Source organism: Eurytemora carolleeae, unplaced genomic scaffold (genome assembly GCF_000591075.1).
Source record: "Eurytemora carolleeae unplaced genomic scaffold, Eaff_2.0 scaffold334, whole genome shotgun sequence".
In the NCBI taxonomy this organism is placed as follows: Eukaryota; Metazoa; Arthropoda; class Copepoda; order Calanoida; family Temoridae; genus Eurytemora; species Eurytemora carolleeae.
In genome coordinates, this window is record NW_019396897.1 from 87,602 (window position 1) to 109,209 (window position 21,608).

At 31.0% G+C, this 21,608-nt stretch overlaps 1 protein-coding gene across 1 annotated transcript; it reads left to right on the forward strand.

Moving 5' to 3' along the window:
* Positions 1–200: 200 nt before the first annotated feature.
* LOC111709895 (carcinoembryonic antigen-related cell adhesion molecule 1) lies at positions 201–20,813 on the forward strand. Its single transcript, XM_023483833.1, has 9 exons — positions 201–334; positions 2,211–2,386; positions 8,875–8,952; positions 9,804–9,887; positions 10,864–10,941; positions 12,922–13,026; positions 15,105–15,276; positions 15,965–16,047; positions 20,234–20,813. Exons 1-8 carry the CDS (start codon positions 289–291, stop codon positions 16,045–16,047), a joined length of 822 nt encoding a protein of 273 aa, XP_023339601.1. The 5' UTR covers positions 201–288; the 3' UTR covers positions 20,234–20,813.
* Positions 20,814–21,608: the final 795 nt, after the last annotated feature.

The following is a 21,608-nucleotide window of genomic DNA, read 5'->3' on the forward strand; positions in this document are numbered from 1 at the left end:
GTATTGTTTATATTTTTTTTTGCTTTGTTGGTGCAGAATTTTATTTTACTACTTAGGGGGGATTATTAAGTTTTTGTCTTTTGATATAAATCATCCGTTTAAATCTTAAATTATATTTTTCAATCTCCACTGCTATTAAAAAAGAACTATGTCATGCTAATTACTTGCTTTAGAATTTATATATTATGGATTTAGACTATTTCAGATAGAATGGCTTCTTTTTGAAAACTGATAAAAACTTACCATTTTAAAAGTTGAATAAAAAAGAAAATCTTTGAGACCTACTTCATGTTCCTCTTTATCTCACTCATTATTCTGTTTACTTCATTTTCAGGTAGAAATCTATTTTAATCATGTTTTATGTTATAAAGTAAGTAATTCTTAAAGGGACAGTAAACGTAATTATTTGTGACATGTACACTTGAAACCTTTATCTGATTAAGAATGTGAAAGATGTTGTCGTTTTTCTAGGGTTAAAAGTGTTTAATTTCGATAATATTTTTCCATTTTCCAGCAGAAGAAATGCACACAAGTTACTTTTGTAAAGAAATCGCAATCGAAAATAATCAGTTTTGAAAATTATAAACATTGATATAGTAAATATACTAATACTAAAAATAATACTAGATCAGATTGCCATCTTTGCTTTGAGGTTCAATTTTAATGACGCTTACAGTCCCTTGAATGACATGCTTGTACATAAGTGATTGACAATTTGATTTTAAAATTATAAGTACTTTAAGTATCTTTACCAAGGAATAAAACTTTGCCACAAACTCTTATCTTCTAATACCTATATCTTTGGAACCTAATGATTTAAAGCTTTGATATTTCAACTTAGATACACTGACATAACAGAAATCATAGTTCTAAATAACTAAGATCTACAAAATTGGTTTGCCAAGAAAATTAGAGTTTGTGGCAAAGACTCAATTCCTGTTTATTGAATTTCCCTCTTTAAACTAAAAAGGCCTGTAGACGTAATTCCAAATATAATTTAAAAAAACATAAAACTATCAGATTGTAGATTTCTGATATTAAAAATATAAATACAGAAATAATTGCAAAACCTTCTATATATGCTTTGCTTGCTCCGACTGTCTGTTTGTTTGTATCCAATATAATTGTAAAAACGGCTGAACCAATCAAGCTCAAAATTTTCAAGGCAACTCACGGGACCCCAGGGAAGGTTTACGGATGCTCAGAATTCTGAAAGTTTGTCTTCAAAAGTTTTTTTAAATCCACGAAAAAAATATTATCAAATCCGTGAACTTTTTTTGTTATTGTTTTATAGAAGATATGCACCTAAATAGAGCCACAATTAAAAGTTGAAAGAGTAGAAAATACGATTAGGAAAAGTTTCCAGGTTCTTTAATGGTTTAGAATACCGGGTTTGTTTTGGATTTTATTGCCGTTGTATTTGTTATGTCAGACAGTGCATGTAAGTCATTAAAATGTTTATAATTGGGTTCTTTTCATATAAAATTTATATGAAAGAACCCAATTATATGAACACACAAAAAATATGATGAAAACACCCATTACTCAAATTATGTAACTAAACTATATTGTTAAATTAAAACAAAATTGTATTGATAGAAGGAAAATAATTGTCTGATTTTTTTATGAATAAAAATCTTCAAAATTGCTTAAAAGGTAGGTCTATGGCAGGTCAAAATTTATAAAAGTTACAACCAAAGAATTACGATTTTTTTATATTTTGGATATCCAGCAATAAAAACAGAAAAAAACTGCAAACCGTTTTTTGACATTCTTGTAAATTGTGCGAAGAAGGACAACTTACTACAATAGATCAAAAACAATAAGTTTAAATCCGTAGAAAGAGAGGTGCGAAGAAGTATGATAACTACTAGGCTTTAAGGGCAAAGTGTCAATATTTTTAAATGTTGATTTTCAAGTCGCCATTTATTTCACACAAATAAAAACTAAAAATTTCGAGGATTTTTCTATTTAATACATTGACGGATTTTCCCAACAAATTTCAAATTGACATTTATTTCAGAGAAACTTTTCAATTTCAAACAACAGAAAATCTTTCTAGGGGTCTTGTGAGCTACCACAAAAGTTTGGGCCTGATCCGTTTGGCTGTTTCGACGTATATTTGGTCGTTTCAAACGAACCTTTTTAGATACTTTTAGATTTTCAAAAATGTTTTAATCACAATTTAGATTAAAATCTGTCTTATTCAGGTGGTTCCTGGAATGATGGGTTGGTGCCTAAAGGTCTCCAGCCAGAGGGCACAATGCCCCCTTATGAGGATGGCCGGCTAGTATTTGATGCCCGGGCATCCTCTTACAACGTGACCGCGCTGACCGGCAAGCAAGCAGTTCTGGTCTGTGTTGTCAGAAATATTGGAAATGAATCGGTAAATATTTGATAAAAAGTTATTCAGTGAAAGGTAAAATTTTACATTTCAATAACATATATGAATTTCAAATGATTTTTTTTGATTTTGCATTATTCCATTAACAAACTACTTTAATAACACTGTTTTTTAAAACTCCGGAAAATTATTACAGAACGAAGATGAAATAAAACCTTAAGGGGAGTGTTCGCGAAAAATGAAAGGGGTTTAGGCTTACGTCGAAAAATGTTCGATGGTAATCGTTACTTATCTTACTTCTATTTATTGCGTCTATACGGATAAAATTGTTAAAAACGACTCATACCGAAGAACGTATTGTCCGTACAAATTCAGAAAGTTGCAATATTCGACTCTGATTGTAAAAAATCAATTTAACTCCAAACAAATGATCCAGATATTACAATCCTTAATCATCGATTGTTTTTCGACGCATTTGTATATATATAGTTGATATTCATAATATTCTTTATTTGTTTTATATATGATGCAATTTAAACAACGATTAGTTGGCCACCAGGTCTCTCTGCTCTAGATGTTTCTGCTTGGTTCCACGTGGCAGAGACACCTAGCGGACAAAAAATCGTCCTTTTGGCATTGTATATATAAAACAAATAAAATATATTATGAAGTGTTAACTATATACGAATGCGTCTAAAAAACCGATAATGATAGATTGTAATATCTGAATAATTTGTTTGGAATTTAATTTATTTTTTACTATTCGAGTCAAATATTGCAACTTTCTGAGTTTGTATGGACGATACGTTCCTCGGTATGAGTTGTTTTTAACAATTTTCTCCTTATTGCCGCAACAGATAGAAATAAGATTAGTAGCAATCATCATCGAAAATTTTTCGACGTAAGCCTATACCCCCTTTCATTTTTCTCGAACACTCCCATCAACACTTTTTTCTTTCATCATTTTCTCATATTGAGAGGATTAAATTTAAATTATTACTTTTGTCAAATGTCGTCTTCACAATTTTTCAATGGGTTTTATACTATTTTACGTAAATCTCAGTATTTGCCTAAATAAATAAATAGCCATGAATATTTTTGAACAGTTTAAAAGAGTTCCATGTAATCACTTAATTAAAAAACTAAATATCTGCAACATTCCATTATCAGAAAGTTAAGAATTCAACATTTGATGAATTCTTTCGATGTATGGCTTATTCAGGGTTTAACTGTATTTTACTACATGTAAAGAAATATTTTACAATTAGAATATTTTCAAATTTTTCATTTCATATTTCTTTGTTCACGCTCACAATTGTCTAATTTTTGGGCAATTTTGCATGCTTCAAAACATGTTCTTCATGCATTCTTGCATTTATGCCATTCACGTATTATTGTAAATTCTGATCTTCAGACCAGCTTAGACTCCGTAGTTTCAAGTTATTCTATACAAGTACTTCATGGGGGGGGGGGGATCAATTACTCTTCCCTAATAGTTAAAAAAAAGGGAATTTGCAGGTCAAAAAGAAGAAAATTGTAAAAACTACTTGATTTTGTCATGAAAGAATAAAATCTATGTAAAAAAGCTAAATTGATGATATTTATCAAAAGGATAAAATAATGAATAAGGGGGTTCCAGGAAAAGGTTAAAAATATATATATATCTACTGTATTTAGAATACTGAAAACCAGGGAATGATGCAGTTTATCCTAAAAGCCCGTGAACTAAATGCCCAACTGTGTTCAACTATTCAGAAAATCTTTTCAAATTTTATTCCAAATTTTCCAAATGTATAAACTTCTTTAAAATTGCACCAACACGTACACTCACAAACACATATTGAAACTTGAATGAGGGGACACAGGACGCTGATATCCTCGTCCTTGTCCTTGTCCTCGTCCTTGTCCTTGTCCTTGTTCTGTGAAATTTTTTACAGCACTGGTCTTATAGGGAATGTAGTAATTTCAAAAAGCTCTGAATTTTTTAACTTTAAAATTTTTTATTTAGCTTAAGATAGATAGATAGGCTTTTCAGCTTCTCCCAAGATTGATAAAAACAGCATAATGTCATGTTTGTTTTCACTATTTTTCATTGTTCTTTTTTAAATCTATTTTTAGATTATACGAGAAACCAATTTTTGAAAAGGTCAATTTTCAATTTGGAAAAAGAAAAAGGATATCATGTTCATTCCTGATCATGCAAAGCTTTTTATCGGACATGCTACTCAATAATATCGGACATACTACTCAATAATATCGGACATGCTACTCAATAATATCGGACATGCTACTCAATAATATCGGACATGCTACTCAAAACACTTGAGAGCGACTTGAAATTGCGTCTTTTAATCTTAATGAAAGCTCTAATTTTGCAGTAAATCTCCTCATTCTGATTTTTGTTAAATTGTTTGTCTAGTGAGTCCTAATCATTGAAGTGATTTTAGTCGTAATTTCAAGTTATTCTCTCTATTTACAGAGTAACATAAAATTATGACTACAATCCCTTTAATCCAAATAAAGGTCGATAAACTAAATCCTGATCTTATTATAGATCAATGTTAAATCCTGATCTTGGTTCTTATTTAAGTCCTAGTTATATTGTCACATTAAAAAATAATTTCTTGTCACGAACTCTGATTTTTTTATCCATCTATCGTTGCACCCATTGTTGTAGACCTTTGATATTTCAAAACATGAGTTTTGTCAGATCAAATAGTCTAAGTTTGAAATATCAAAGGTTTACACGTCAAGTTGCAAAGAAACATGGATTAGAAAATTTGAACGTGTGACAGAAACTTAATTCTTTAGAAGATGAAATTTTTTACAAACCGGGTTTTAGAAAGGATTCAAGTATTGTGAATTTTGTTTAAATATTCTTATAACAATTTTTGTTTCAAAGTAAATATTAAGTTGTTGGCGAATGCACTTCCTGCAACATAGTTACATAATCCTTATTATTCAGAAAATCTTGAATATGAATTAAAACTTTTTGAGAAAATTCACCTTCAATAATCTTGAAACAATTTAAAATCAGCAAAATTTCTAAACTTGTAAAACTTTTAAATTTATCGTCCAACTTAGCACATGATTCGAAAAATTATATCAAATAAAAAAATTTTGAGTAAAAATGTCGGCCCCTTATCAGTTTAGATATTTTCTCTGAACTATAAACAACTGGCATATCTACTAATTTTCTAATTTTATAATGGAATGTAAACGATACGGTTATATTTTTTTGCATCAATAAGCGCCGAAAGAAAAAGAAATATACGCTCAAGGGTAAGTGGACTAAAAAAGGAATTGAGTCTTTGCCACAAACTCTGATCCCCATTTCTTTGCAGACCATAGATATTTTAAATTATGAATGCTGTGAGATCAAATCTAAAAAGTTTTATTCACTTGATTGCAAAGATATAATAGGAATTGGAATTAGAAAATTTTCAGTTTGCCGCGAAGACGCAACTTCATTTGAATAATATTATTATAAACATAAAAAAATTATTACTTTTGTAATTCTGCAGATTCTATGCATTTGCCTTAACCTGGGTAGTTAAAAAATGGCGCTTTGGCCGGCTAGCGATTGCACACGATTATCCAAAAACTTAATTACTTTCTATTATAAATTTAGAATTATGATCTTTTTAGATTATGCTTGAATTCTATTCTATCTTGTTTATTTGTACATTGTGCACATTAGTGGATCAAAGTAAACAACGGTTTGTTTACAAACACTCTTTTTATGAATAATTTTGATTTAAGAAAACATATTTAACATTTTATATTCAACACGTTCAGGGATTTAACATTTTATATTTAACACGTTCAGGGATTTAATATTTTGTATTTAACACGTTCAGGGATTTAATATTTTATATTTAACACGTTCAGGGATTTAACATTTAATATTTAACACGTTCAGGGATTTAATATTTTATAACACGTTCAGGGATTTAATATTTTATATTTAACACGTTCAGGGATTTAACATATTTAACACGTTCAGGGATTTAATATTTTATATTTAACAAGTTCAGGAATTTAACATATCATATTTAACACGTTCAGGGATTTAATATTTCATATTTAACACGTTCAGGGATTTAACAAATTACATTAGAACGTTCAGGAATTTTTTCATTTTATATTTAACACGTTCAGGGATTTAACATTTTACATTTACCACGTTCAGGGATTTTACATTTTATATTTAACAGGTTCAGGGATTTTACATTTTACATTTACCACGTTCAGGAATTTTACATTTTATATTTAGCCCGTTCAGGGATTTTACATTTTATATTTAACACATTCAGAGATTTTACATTTCATATTTAACACGTTCAGGGATTTTACATTTTATATTTAACAGGTTCAGGGATTTTACATTTTACATTTACCACGTTCAGGGATTTTACATCTTATATTTAACACATTCAGAGATTTTACTTTTTATATTTAGCACGTTGAGGGATTTAAAATTTACATTTTTTTTATTTTTTTCGTTTTCTTTAAAAAATCATTTTAAAGGAATTGAGTTTTTGCAACAAACTCTGATTTTCTAATTTCAATATCGTTGCAGCCCGGTGTCTTAGACCTTTAATATTTCAAACTATGAATGATATTAGATCAAATAATGTAAGTTTGAAATATCAAAGGTTTACATCATAAGGCTGCAAAGATATTGGTTTTACAAAAACTGAATTTGTGGCAAAGACTCAATTCCTTTTAGAATTTAAAAATTTCTCTAGAAAAATTATCGTTTCTCTCAAAATGGCTATCATAGAATCATTATAAAAATTCTATATTTCAAATTATCTTTTAATAAAGTAAAACAACGAAATGATGATATGTATCTTAGAAAAACCGTTTCGAAGCGGGAGATTGTTTCTTGTCTTATTTTGAAATTCCATGGGAAATCTACAATTTTTATGTTGTGAATTAGGACATGTGAGATTATTATTTTCAATTCTGATTTTAGTTCTAAGGAAATATACGATATCGGGAGATTTTTTAAAAAAAGTTTAAGTTTAACATTGAAAAAAGAATCAAATTTCTAATTTCTGATATTTTCAGTTGCTTTTGTAATTGAACAAAAGATTCGGAAAAGAGTTTAGAAAATCAATTGTAATTGTATTTTTAACTTTAATAATTTATTTTAATTCAATTTTACAATTTTTTAAAATTTCAATATGATATCAGATGGGGAATCATACTTTGGCTAATTTTGAAAATAAAAGATAAATGAATTTTTTGGATGTTTTCTGCAGCTAGCCAAATTGCAGAGGCAAGAACTATTTTAAGCACCCATCTCTACTGTCAAGAGATTTCCCTTCTACTTTTTTTCTGTTCAATTTATTTTTTCTTCTTGCTTCTTGTTTCTTGTTTTCACACTTTAAGGCCTTTCCAAATAGTTCTTTTAACATCAAGTTGTGGAGCAGGTAGGAAAGAGATAGGGAGGTTTGTAGGAAGAAGGGTATATCGTAATTATATAAATGTACTTATATATGTAATTATATATGTACACTGTAAAGTGGATTTTAAATACAGGGTTACTCACAAAGGATGAGACTTCAGAAATGATTGTATGGAATTTGTATAATCCGTTTTCTTGCATTCAGGGTTCCTTGTAGCTGCCAGAACCGGCTGGTATCTGTGTTTAATCATTTAGTAAACCATAAAAATACTCAATTAAATGCGGACACCAAAAATCAAGCTTCAAATCGTCATATTATAAGAGTTTTGGGTCGTCTTCACAGTCCCATTCTTTGTGGGTAACCTTGTATATATATATATTCCAGTACAACACTGTACAGTGTGCATATTGTAATGCTAAATTCACAGATAAAAATCGAAAAAACTTCGAAATAAAACCAAAAAGTACTTAAAAATTTCTGTGACTTTCAATGAACCTTTCTTCTTCCTGAACTTTTTTTGCGGTTTCTATCGAAGTGATGGTGTTATATAAATCTTTATGTTGATAATTTGAAAAAACTACATTTTACACAAGATATATGCATAGTAGGTTGTCAATACTAATAACGATGGATTGATATTATCCAAGGGGGGGNACAGGATTTATGAGACAAAGATGTATCGTAGAAAATGAAGATTTAAGAAGGTTCCCAACCAATACATAATCCTGGGTAAATATTATGCATATAGTATACACCCTGGGTGTCTCAATAAACAAGAAAACAACACAAAGGTTAAATTAAGTTATTGTTTAAAAATGAAAAAGTACGTTTGATACTAAGTGTTCCACGAAACGAAAACCATTTTAAAATATTTATAAAAAAGTTTTATGATGGAACAATATTGATCTTAAATAAATCTCATTTTTTTTATATTCTGCAAAACTGAGATTTCACCTCATTCCCTTACACTCAGTGTCAGGTTTGGAACATAAGTACGGTTTGGAACTTTCTTCTCCTGTTTTAAGCTTTATAAAAAAAAATAAACTACAAAAGCTTACTCATTTAGGAGAGCATCCTCACTTTGAATTACTGTGATAATTGTTTTGTATTTAGATTTCCTGGATCCGGCATAGTGATACTAGTCTCCTAGCCGTCAACAAGTTTATATATACAACTAGTGATAGAATAAAGGTATACTAGTGCAGTCAACAAGTTTATATATACAACTAGTGATAGAATAAAGGTATACTAGTGGTCAACAAGTTTATATACACAACTAGTGATAGAATAAAGGTGTACTAGTGCAGTCAACAAGTTTATATATACAACTAGTGATAGAATAAAGGTATACTAGTGCAGTCAACAAGTTTATAGTGATAGAATAAAGGTATACTAGTGCAGTCAACAAGTTTATATATACAACTAGTGATAGAATAAAGGTATACTAGTGCAGTCAACAAGTTTATATATACAACTAGTGATAGAATAAAGGTATACTAGTGGTCAACAAGTTTATATATACAACTAGTGATAGAATAAAGGTATACTAGTGCAGTCAACAAGTTTATATATACAACTAGTGATAGAATAAAGGTATACTAGTGCAGTCAACAAGTTTATAGTGATAGAATAAAGGTATACTAGTGCAGTTAACAAGTTTATAGTGATAGAATAAAGGTATACTAGTGCAGTCAACAAGTTTATATATACAACTAGTGATAGAATAAAGGTATACTAGTGCAGTCAACAAGTTTATAGTGATAGAATAAAGGTATAACATATGATTTTTAGAAAAGGAAACTTATTGTTCCAATTAGTCCAAGAAAATGGGATTTAAAACTTTTTTATTTATTTATTTATTTGTTGCTTCTGTCGAAAAGAAAACATAGATCTGAAATTGAAGTAACATGTGTTTACTTCATTGATTGGTTCTGTGAAACATCACTTGATTGAGTAAATTTGACGTTTTAAAAAATCTTTTTCAAGTTCCAGTTCCTAGAAAAAGACGTGAAAAGAAAATGAAATAATAAAATGTATTCTAGGTTCATCATCAACCTGGAACAGACGACTGGGGACTCTCCATACAACCTGTAGAGCTTAGAGATAAAGGATGGTACAGCTGTCAGGTAACAGCTGTAGATCTACAGATAAAGGATGGTACAGCTGTCAGGTAACAGCTGTATATCTCCAGATAAAGAATGGTACAGCTGTCAGGTAATAGCTGTATATCTAGATAAAAAAGGATGGTACAGCTCTCAGGTAACAGCTGTAGATCTAAGGTTAAAGGATGTTACAGCTGTCAGGTAACAGCTGTAGATCTACAGATAAAGGATGGTACAGCTGTCAGGTAACAGCTGAAGATATTTTTATAAAGGATTGTACATCTGTCATGTAACAGCTGTAGATCTAGAGACAAAGGATGAAACAGCTGTCAGGTAACTGCTTTAGATCTAAAGATAAAGAACGGTACAGCTGTCAGGTAACAGCTGTAGATCTAGAGATAAAGGATGGTACAGCTGTCAGGTAACAGCTGTAGATCTAAAGATGAAAATTGTACTGCTGTCCGGAAACAGCTGTAGATCTAAAGATAAAGGATGATACAGCTGTCAGGTAACATCTGGTGATTTAGAGATAAAGGATGGTACAGCTGTCAGATAACAGCTGTATATCTACAGATAAAGGATGGTACAGCTGGCAGGTAACATCTGTTGATTTAGAGAGAAAGGATGGTACAGCTGTCTGGTAACTGCTGTAAATCTAAAGATAAAGGATGGTACAGCTGTCAGGTAACAGCTGTATATCTCCAGATAAAGGATGATACAGCTGGCAGGTAACATCTGTTGATTTAGAGAGAAAGGATGGTACAGCTGTCAGGTAACAACTGGTGATTTAGAGATAAAGGATGACATAGCTCCAGGCAACAGTTATAGAACTTTAGAAGCTGTTAGGCAACAGTTGTAAATTTGCATAATTTAAAGAATGCTACATCTGCCAGATGACAGCTTGAGATATAAATAAAAAAGGATGGTACAGCTGTCAACAGCTGAAACTGAACCAAGAAATGATTGTGGAATCTTCTTTTATAAATTTCCTGATTTTTAGGTTTCGATCACACCCCACATAGAGCATAGAATATATCTGAATGTAATTCAACCCACAACTTCAATTATTGGATCAAAGGTATAACTCTAAATAAAAATTAAACTCTACAAACCATTGTAAAATGTTCGAAGGATATTTATTTCATGCATAGTAGAAACCAGAAAACTGTGGAATGGTTGTCATATTTGTTATTTCTTTTCATATTAATTTTTTACGATGGATTTTGTAATTCTAATTTCACTGAAATTTGTCGCATAGATTTACAAAATATTATAATCTCTATATCTTTCCAACCTGATGATGTAAACCTTAGATTATTTGATCTAACAGAACTCCTAGTTTTGAAATATCTAAGGTCATCGACATTGTGGTGCAAAGATATAGGGATTAGAAAATCAGAGTTTGTGGCAAAGACTCAATTCCCAAAATCCTTTTTACAATTTTAAAATGAAATGACGAAAGAAGACGACATTATATCTGTTTTCTGTTTCTGTGAAAATCAAAAATACGTATTATGGCGTCACGTGACCATCAGTAAATCAGATGATTGCTGGTTCGTATCCGAAATTGTCTCCACAAATTGAATGGTGCACTTTAGCACTTTGCAATGATTAAAGTTTGAAATACTCGGCAGCAATTCAATTTAATTAGGTGAACTAATGCGAGCAATTAAAACTTATGAATTAGAAGTTCAGCCTGCATAGTGCACACATGTTCCATTCAACTTTTGGATCAGAACTCAACCAACATGAACACATGTAGATTGTAGAATATCTTTATGTAGGTTTTTGTCAAAGCTTCAAAGTTCAAATTTCATAAGTTGTTTTTTAACATGAAAATTGAGCTAGCTATGATATGCCAATTAATACAATTGTCAAGCTAAAAATATGTTTATATTTGGCAAAAACGTCCTTTTTATTATAAGAATATCGGAAACAAGGTTTTGTTTAAGCTACAGTGAGAACCAAAAAACATGAATCAACTTCAATTTTCTTTTTCCTTTTCTTAAGCATTTTGTAATTTGCATCTGATATCTCTCAAAAATGTTTGCGGCACTTCTTCTGAAATAGTTTAGTTGAAAATTTAAAAATCCTTAGTGACATTTTACAATTAAATAAATATTAGACTAAGTGGATTTCAGCGTTTTTAGGTTCGCACTGTAAGTTTTAAATTCAAGTAAGCAAAAACATCTTTTTACTAGTACTTGGTCCTTTCCAAGGTACTAATGCAAGGAAAGTTATTTCAGAGGTGTACGCATTTTTTGTACTGCAGTGTACTGTCTTTGGGCAAAAAAGTAAACACAAGACGGATGTCACAGCCTGACATGGAATGAATTTTCACAAAAATAATCTATGAAAAAGTCTGGTCATAGGAAACTATTATGTGAATTTTCAAATTTATCAAAATTAAATGCTTTTATCCTCCTCGGATACTGAGGCATCTATTCTTATTTACAAATTCCGCCCAGGTAGAACTGGCTTCAATATGTACTCAGAGTATACGCGACCGCAATTAACTTTCCTTGCATTAGTACCTTGGTCCTTTCGACCTTTTTGCGACTTTGATAGATATTTATTTCCAACTTTAGTTTTACTCAAAAATTATAATTAAGTTTGAATGATTTTTGAGTTATATATTTTTTGAGTTATATATTTTTTTCAAGAGTAAATATTGTTATGAGTAACAAATGTTATTGGTATAAATGCATTTATTATTTTTAAGTCATTTCTAAAGTTTGCTCACGTTCTTTAAGATGCATTTTTCCAAGATAAGTTGAATAGTGCCCCCCCCCCCTCCACCCAAGAAAAATTTCCTTTATGGTTCTGTTCAATTTTGCAGGATTCGTTTTGGATAAATTGGCGATAATAAAAGCTATGTGAGTTTTAGTAACTTTCGAAAACAAGTTTTCTCAAATGAAAATTATTGACAAAGATATCGTTTTCTATTGGTAAAATTCTCCTCCTTAAGTTAAGCACATGGAATTGAGAAGTGTGTGCAATGGAAACAAAATGAAGTAAAGACGACATTTAAAAAACATTAATGTTTCTATTCGTTTAGGACCGGTATATAGAGGAGGGGTCAACTATCAATATAACCTGTGTTATTGAGGCAGGACCCAGCAACCATAATCCATCCTTCGTTTTCTGGACCTACAACGGCAAGGTGGGTTAATTTTAAAGGGACTGCTCGCAAAACAGATAAAATTCATATTTAAAAAAACTAAACTTACAACTGTTATTCTTCTTAAAGTTTTACCCTGAAAGGACAAGACTTCGAGTGACCAATAATTAAGTGGCATGTCCGATTCACTGCAGTACCCTTTAGTCCTTCAATGCTAAATGTAATAGGTTTGCCGCGGTTCGTTTCTTTATTTCTAAAGTTTGTGTTTTGTTAATGCAGAAGTAAAATCATCATTCTACTTTGTAACCTGATTTTCACTGAAAGGTTTGTCCTTAAGGGTGACATGAAAGTACAATAGTATTTAAGTCTGCCATTCATTCTTCTTTATCATTTTATACTTTCCATAACCTTTCATGGAGCATAAATATGTCTTAAGTATTTAATACAAAAAAGTCTCAAAGCTGCATCAAAAATACAATTTAGCTGGAATTAAATATGAAAGTATTGGATTGGCGTGTTGAGTAAGAATTATTTATGCTCTGAATATTTTACATGAAAACTGTCAAACTTTTCAATTTATGGTAAATGTTCATTCAATTTGAATGCTTTTGTTTCTGAGCTGCTAAGATTTAGATGGTTAGAGAAAATTAGCTTCAAGACTAAGCTGCTATCAGGACTAAAATTAGACTTGGGCCTTGTCACATGTAGGGACTAACTTTCTTCAGAGTCGAGCCTTATTAAAAAACAGCAACATGATGCAGGCCAAAAACGTTTTATAGTTCTAACCAAGGATTTTATGCAAGGAAAGTTATTTCAGAATTGTACACATGTTTTGTACTACAGTGTACTGTCACTGGGCTGTAATGTAAACACAAGACGGATGTCGAAGCCTGAAATGGGATCCATCTTTCATATAAATAATCAATGAAATATTCTGGTCATAGGAAACTATTATGTGAATTATCAAGATTATCAAATTTAATGCTTTTAACCTCCTCGGATACTAGACGAACACTGAGGCATCTATTCTTGTTAACCAAATTCCGCCCAGAGAAAACTGGTTTCAATATGTGCGCAGAGTATACGCAACTGCAATTAACTTTCCTTACATTACATTCTTTGTTCTAACTACGAATTCTGCTAAATCAAAAAGTTTCTGTTCTTAAAATTACCAAGTTTGTTAAATGATTAAATTACAAAATTAGTCTTAACTCCTGATACTAAAACCAATTAAGCTCGGGGATAACTTTCTCATCATAAAAGGGACGGGAAGCTTAATTTCACGTGAACACCAATATGCAAAGATGACAAGGCCTGAATCACAACGGTACCCCAATGAGATTACTTGAACAAATATGAATTATTTATCAATGTTTAATTTTGAAAGCTAGTTAAATTTAATTTTGGTTTCTCTACAAAAGTGACTTACGCATTTTTAAGCTACAGGAAAACACTTTTAAACCTAGGAAAACGGTAATATCTTCCGCATTATTGATCAGATAACGGTTTCAAGAGTACCGTTGTAAATCGGGCATTGCCATTTTAGCTGGAGGGTGAGTTGAAATTACGCTTACAGTCTCTCGGTTGTCTTTTCAGCTTCTTTAATTTGAAAAGTTATGTCAATTTCTGATATAGGGTGTCCCAATATACATATGGGAATTGAGTAACGATTTTAACATCGTCTTTGTAAATGATTTTTTGATTAAGTATGGTGACACCTACTGAGAGATTTTTCGTCTGCTAGAGTTTAAAATTTGTTGTTTATGTTTTGGTTCCATACATTAACTAAAAGATCAATAATAATAGCATGAAATAAAAAATAATTCTCCCTTCATTAGAATAACTTGATAGGATATGTATAATGGTAATGTATAAAGTTTAATCCATAATATTTTTTTTATATCTTTATAAGATAAATAAATGGATTATTACTTAAAGATAAAAGAAACTGTAATTTTAGCAGGGTAAACAAAGGGTAAATAGAAGAAGTAACATTTCTTTTCGCGCTTCGCTGGCAGGCGTAACTTTATTAGGACCATTGCAATTAGTAAATGTAACACTTATTCTTAACAAAGACGATTTAAATTTCATGTTTATTGGGACACCGTGTATTTTTCTAGATAATCACTTATGATCGGGAGAAGGGCGGCACGGTGATGATCTCTGAGAGAGGAAAGACGACGACATCTAGTTTAATCATCACCCACGCTACCCAGTCGGATAGTGGAAAATACGAATGCGATCCGTCCGTATCTTACCCTCAGTCCGTCAATGTTCATGTCATTAAGATAGGTAAAAACAATTTCGAAGTTACAATTTACAAAAAAAAACATTTTTGGTGCACTAGGGATCAAAAAAGGTAAAAATGAAATGTTTTTTTTTGTATTAATTTGCTCTTGCACAGACTTCATTTTTGGTGAAGGTAGCTGGTTGAAAGAAACTTTCACCAACAGAATTTTTAACTTTTCCCATCAACGGGTAATTATATCATTATTTCGAAGATCTCTCTGTAGAGTTAACTACATTTGTAATCAATCAAATTTTTAATATGATAACAGTTTTTGCCTGCAAAGCTTCAAATTAAATCCTTAGCATTTTTTGCATATATCCGATATATGTTAAGATAACAAAATAGAAAAAATTATAAACAGCCTTCTAGGCCAGTTAAGTCATTCTAAAGATTATGAATTAGCTTCTAATTTATTTACTTTTCAGCTCTGATCGTCATTCTAAGTAAAATTTTTTTTTGGAAAATCCTTCAATTTAAATCAGACAAATCCGCAAAATTAAAAATTGTAATGCGGCCACAAATAAATGGTTACTGTTTAAGTAAGATTGGTAAATAAAATAAATGGGCACGAAGTGCCCTGAGCTGAAAACTTTAGAAGACATAAAGGATATCCCATTCTAAAGTTTTCAGCTCAGGATGTTGTATTTTTATTTATCTTTATATATAAATAACAATATTTAAAATATTCAGGCCAGGAAGCTATAATAGATTCTGGGGGTTCAAGATTAATGTTTATCTACCTTACCTGGCTTACCACTCTTTTCATCCTATAGGTAATAGAGATAATAATTATAATTAATTAATAATAGTAATAATAATAATAATAATAATGATAATAATAATTGAAATCTATATTTGTTTTAAAATACGAGTACATTGTTTAAGAACCCCTTTTTAAATTGCATACATCCCGATCTAATCATTGAAATAATCAAAAGCTATTCAATTGAATTAAAACATAAACTGACAAACAAAGAGGGATTAATTTGAACCTTATCAATCCTTTTGAAAGGATACAAACTCGTCTAACACTTGTGGATTCAATGCTTTTGCTTCCGTGCTCGAAGTTCAGAATACATTTATAAGAATGTGAAAAAATAAGGAGCTTATTCTAAAAAATGTTTCGGAAGTAAATTGTTACTATCATAGATTAATGAACAATAGCAGTCCTTTTGGCCTCTGCCTCAGGGTTTTTGTAAACGAAAAACCCCTAAATCTTGAAAAACCAGAGTAAAAGGAATGGCTTCGGTGGACTAAGCCAGTGGGCTACAAGACCGGGTAGTCCAGTTCGAATTAAAATTTACTCCAACTCCAATATTATTATTTTCACCTCTCTAAAACAATGAAAACTGACATGAACTGGTTCAAATTTGAATATTATTATTTTCACCCCTCTAAAACAATGAAAACTGACATGAACTGGTTTAAGTTTGCGTATTATTATTTTCATCTGATCATGCAAGACCAGGAAATCAGGACTAGAGCTTGCAGCTCAAAATGTCAGAGAATCGACTAATCTTGAACTCTTTATTCTTCTTTTCCGGACAAACATTGTTGTTAGGATTGGTTTATTGAACAGCAGTGAAGAGGGGGGGGGGGGTTGACAGGATGAGATGGACTTGGAGGGGAGGAGGGCAATTCGATTCTTAAATTAAACAGAAAAGAAGTCTAAATTATATGAAAGGATTAAATAGTTATGATTTTTAAAAACTGTGATAAAAATCTGTTAAAAATTTAAATTTCAGCTAATTTTATTCTGAAATTAAGGGGTTGATTTGAGTTATGTCTATTTCGTAATTTTGCAAGAAACTTTTTAATACATCTAGATGTTTTTAATACATCTAGATGTTTTTAATACATCTAGATGTTTTTAATATATATGAAAATTAAAAATGTTACCATGTTGCCTTTTAACATTTCTCAAAGGTTAGTCTCTATCTTGGTTTAATAAAACTGAAAATTTCACCGTTGCAATTTATTGTATCGCAAAACTTTCGTTTTTGTTTCAAATCCTTAAATTACATTTTATCGAAATCAATAAACCAATTTTCAAGTAAATTAAAATATATTTAATTAAAATTATTTTGTGGTCTAGACACACAACCAGTCATTATAAATAAACTGTTATTTTCTGTTTTTTAACTAATGTATAGACATACAGGGGTTCCTTGCAAAGAATGAAACTTCAGCAACGAGTGTATACGGAATACGAAATACGGAATACGGATTACGGAATACGGGTTACGGAATACGGATTAAGGAATACGGATTACGGAATAGCATTAAAAACCTTTTTGTTACTTTCACGGTTCCCTGCAGTTAAAATGTTTTTCTTTTTCAAATTAGTTTGCTCACCTATTGAATACTAATTAAAAGGCACAACTTAAAATTAAAACTTCGGATCTTCATTTTCAAAAGATCGTCAAATAAGTCTGACATAAAGGGAACCGTCGACCAACTCAATCTATGATAGTAATCAGGATCAGTGTATTCTATGGTTTCCTGAGGGCGGGGGCTATGTGTGCTGTGCCTCCCTTTACAAGATAAAAATGTTAATTCCCCCCTTGACCAATACATGAGTACGCCCCTGGGACCATTCCCTTATTTCTACTGAGTTTTCCAATCAAAATTTGAGGCAAATCAATTAATTGGTTTACACAAAGAAACAAACAGATATTACTTCTTCATATGAATAGATATGAGACAAAATATTTAGTTCAAGGGGGGGGGGGAAATTAGATCTTGATTTTTAATATTTGTTTTAACAGTCCTTATCTCAAACCTGAAAATATATTAAATATATGGAAGTAGTTTTTCACAGAAAACTGATCAAGTTACATCCTCCTCATTTCTATTCCACACTTCTCCATTAACTTCTAATCTTTTCTCTTCTCTATTTCGTTCTAATCTATTCTCTTCTCCATTCCGTTCTAATCTATTCTATTCTCCATTCTGTTTTAATCTGTTCTCTTCTCCATTCCGTTCTAATATATTCCCTTCTCCATTCTGTTCTAATCTATTCTCTTCTCCATTCTGTTCTAATCTATTCTCTTCTCCATTCTGTTTTAATTTATTCTCTTCTCCATTCTGTTCAAATCTATTCTCTTCTCCATTCCGTTGTAATCTATTCTCTTCTTCATTCCGTTCTAATCTATTCTCTTCTCCATTCTGTTCTAATCTATTCTCTTCTCCATTCTGTTCTAATCTATTCTCTTCTCAATTCTGTTCTAATATATTCTCTTCTCCATTCTGTTTTAATATATTATCTTCTTCATTCCGTTCTAATATATTATGTTCTCCATTCCGTTCTAATCTATTTTCTTCTTCATTCCGTTCAAATATATTCCCTTCTCCATTCTGTTCTAATCCATTATATTCTTCATTCCGTTCTAATATATTATGTTCTCCATTCCGTTCTAATCTATTATCTACTTCATTCCGTTCTAATATATTATAATCTCCATTCCATTCTAATCTATTATCTTCTTCATTCCGTTCTAACATATTATGTTCTCCATTCAGTTTTAATCTATTATTTTCTCCATTCAGTTCTGATCTCTTCTCTTCTCTATTAGGTTCTAATCTATTCTATTCTTTATTCCATCCTAATATATTCTCTTCTCTATTCCGTGCTAATCTATTCAATTCCTCATTTGTTTCTAATATATTCTCTTCTCTATTAGGTTTTAATCTATTCTCTTCTCTCTATTCTGTTCTAATCTATTCTATTCTCCATTCCTTTTTAATCTATTCTCCATTCCATTCTTATCTATTCTATTCTACTTTCCATCCAAATCTTTTCTCTTCTCTATTCCGCTCGAACCTATTATCTTCTTTTCTGTTCTAATATATTCTCATCTTTTTCTGTTCATATCTATTCTCTTCTCTATTCCGTTTTAATATATTCTTTTCTTTATTCCATTCTACTTTTCAATAAGGATTTACCAATATGGCTACCTTGTTTGGATTCTGCTGACCAGACTGGAATCCCTATCTCGTCCAAACATTGTATATCTTCTGAAGAGGGTGCAAAAGATATGCTGTCAGTAATTAAATCTATAAAAGAATGAATCCATTACTTCAGAAAATACAATACATTTAAAATGAACTATGTCCATCCAAGGTAAACCCCGCCATTCTGTATAATAAGACTAAAAGAAATAATCACGTTGCGATTAGGTCCACCCTGTATAATATATGTAAAACATATGCCAAACATACCTCAATGTGACTAAGCAAAAATCCAATGGGTAATTTTTTCTGAAACATAGAACACTAATTTTCAACGCATTTATGCTACGTTCACAATAAAAATACGGAACTTTATATAAATGTATGTTTTTCCGTCAAATGCTCACACTACAGGAAATGTACCGTACCCAGGCCTTTGCTCATTTACAAAACTGAAACTGGTTTAATGCCAGTGCCTTCTGTCTGCACAACAAACAGTATATATCCAAAACCAGGGGCAACTCAGCAATCAGAGGAGAATGGTTTAGGGGCGGTTCACTTTTATATCGAGACAATTTGGTCACGGAACACTCTTCTTTACCTTTTTCTTATCTATTCTGTTCTCCAATCTAATCTCTTCTTCATTCTGTTATTTTGGATCTCACTATTCTTCCCTCATCTATTTATTTCTTCATTCCTCTCTTATCTATTCTCTTCTCCATTCCGTCCTGAAATAAATTATTCCTTATTTCGCCTACTCTACTTTTTTCCTCCCCACTCCATTTTAAATTTTCCATTGTAATTCTTGTATCTGTTCTCCTTTCAGCGCTGTTTCAGTGTTATTTTTATTTTTCTATATAACAGGTCAGTTTGTTCCCTCCCACCTTCCATGGTCGTAAACTTGAATATAATCTGAAAGGTTTATATTCAATATATGTTGCATTAATATCAACCCTAGGGCTAGGAGTGACCGTAGAGATTAGATTAACACAAGGATTTATGTTTTAGAGGAATCCGGAGAAGGTTCAAGTTCAGAGAGAAGATGCTGAGTTGTGCAGATCGTACGACGGAGAAGGATTAGAACTAATCCCAACCCTACTCCTAATCCTAGAAGGAGAATAAATCCTACTTGAATCAAACTTCTCTTACTACTTGTCTAGATGTTAATTATAACAATACTTAGGCGGAAAGAATGCCGTCTTCGATCTTTCTTTTAATCATAAAAGACTATGTGACTTGTCTAATTGAAGAAAAGCTGCAATCGTTTCAAATAACATTAATTATCACTAATATACGTATATACTGTATATAACAGTGATATTAAACGTAATGGAATCAAATCTAATAAAAGTGGCCGGACGTGTTGATGTAAATGAAAAGATGGCCTGAAGAATCCATAATGTTTATTTTTCTGAATCCAAAATCCTTAAAGGAAGCTCTGTAAAAAACTTGTTCAGATGTTTTGTAAATCATTTGGCCATTTCTGATAAAAACTAAAATTTCCGGCTATTTTCAACACTTCAGTTGCAGAGTACTTTATAACACAAACCCTTGAAAACACTAGATTTTAAACGTAACCCAGTTGTTTTTTAAAATCGATATTCACTCCACGTTTGGAAACTAAACTTCTTTATTTAAAAATCCCTTTTATTTTAACCAGTAATATTATGCAGACGTATTTTCAATGGGCTTTACAGCACGTTCGATTGACAACGTTACTGTTCACTCGAAATTATGGGATTTTACCAGGAGTTTAATTTTGCTCAGCTCATCCTTAAAGTTTCAGACACTAAATGTAATCGTAAACATGTTCACTACTTGTTCTAAACGGTTGTAAAATTTATTATTAATTCAATATTTAATATTCAGTATGAATATGTTTTAAACAGTTTGTCCCATTAAATGTAATACTTTAAAGACGACTTTAAGATTGTCTTTGATTTTCGATAATTTGATTGTAAAAAACTGGCTTGGCTTACGAGATTTCTGATTGGTGGTCAACTCAGTCTGTACTTTCCTTTGGAATATGGATATTTCATAAGTGAGTTGTTTCCAGAATAATTTTAGTAAAATTTAATTTAACTTAAATTTAATGAATGCCGCAAAATGTTTCAAGAAGACGACATTTATTTTTTTGACGTATTAAGTCTTATGTTTAGCAGAGACACACTGTGCATCAAAAGTACATAGCTTTTCCTAAACTCACAGATTCAAAAGTATTACATTGTCTTGAATAGCAAAATATTTTCGTTGCATTGTTGATATCGATATTAATTCTTGATCGCGATCTTTTGTTAATCTACAGATTAAGTTAATCTTTATTCGATATCCCGTGAATTGCCAATCAGATATCCCATAAACAGCCAATCAAAAGACAGAGAAC

Coding starts and splice junctions, on each gene's coding strand:
- LOC111709895 (XM_023483833.1), top strand. CDS start 289: ATGTTCCTCTTTATCTCACTCATTATTCTGTTTACTTCATTTTCAG. Junction 2,387..8,874: donor GAAATATTGGAAATGAATCG/GTAAATATTTGA, acceptor TTTTGTATTTAG/ATTTCCTGGATCCGGCATAG. Junction 10,942..12,921: donor CTTCAATTATTGGATCAAAG/GTATAACTCTAA, acceptor CTATTCGTTTAG/GACCGGTATATAGAGGAGGG.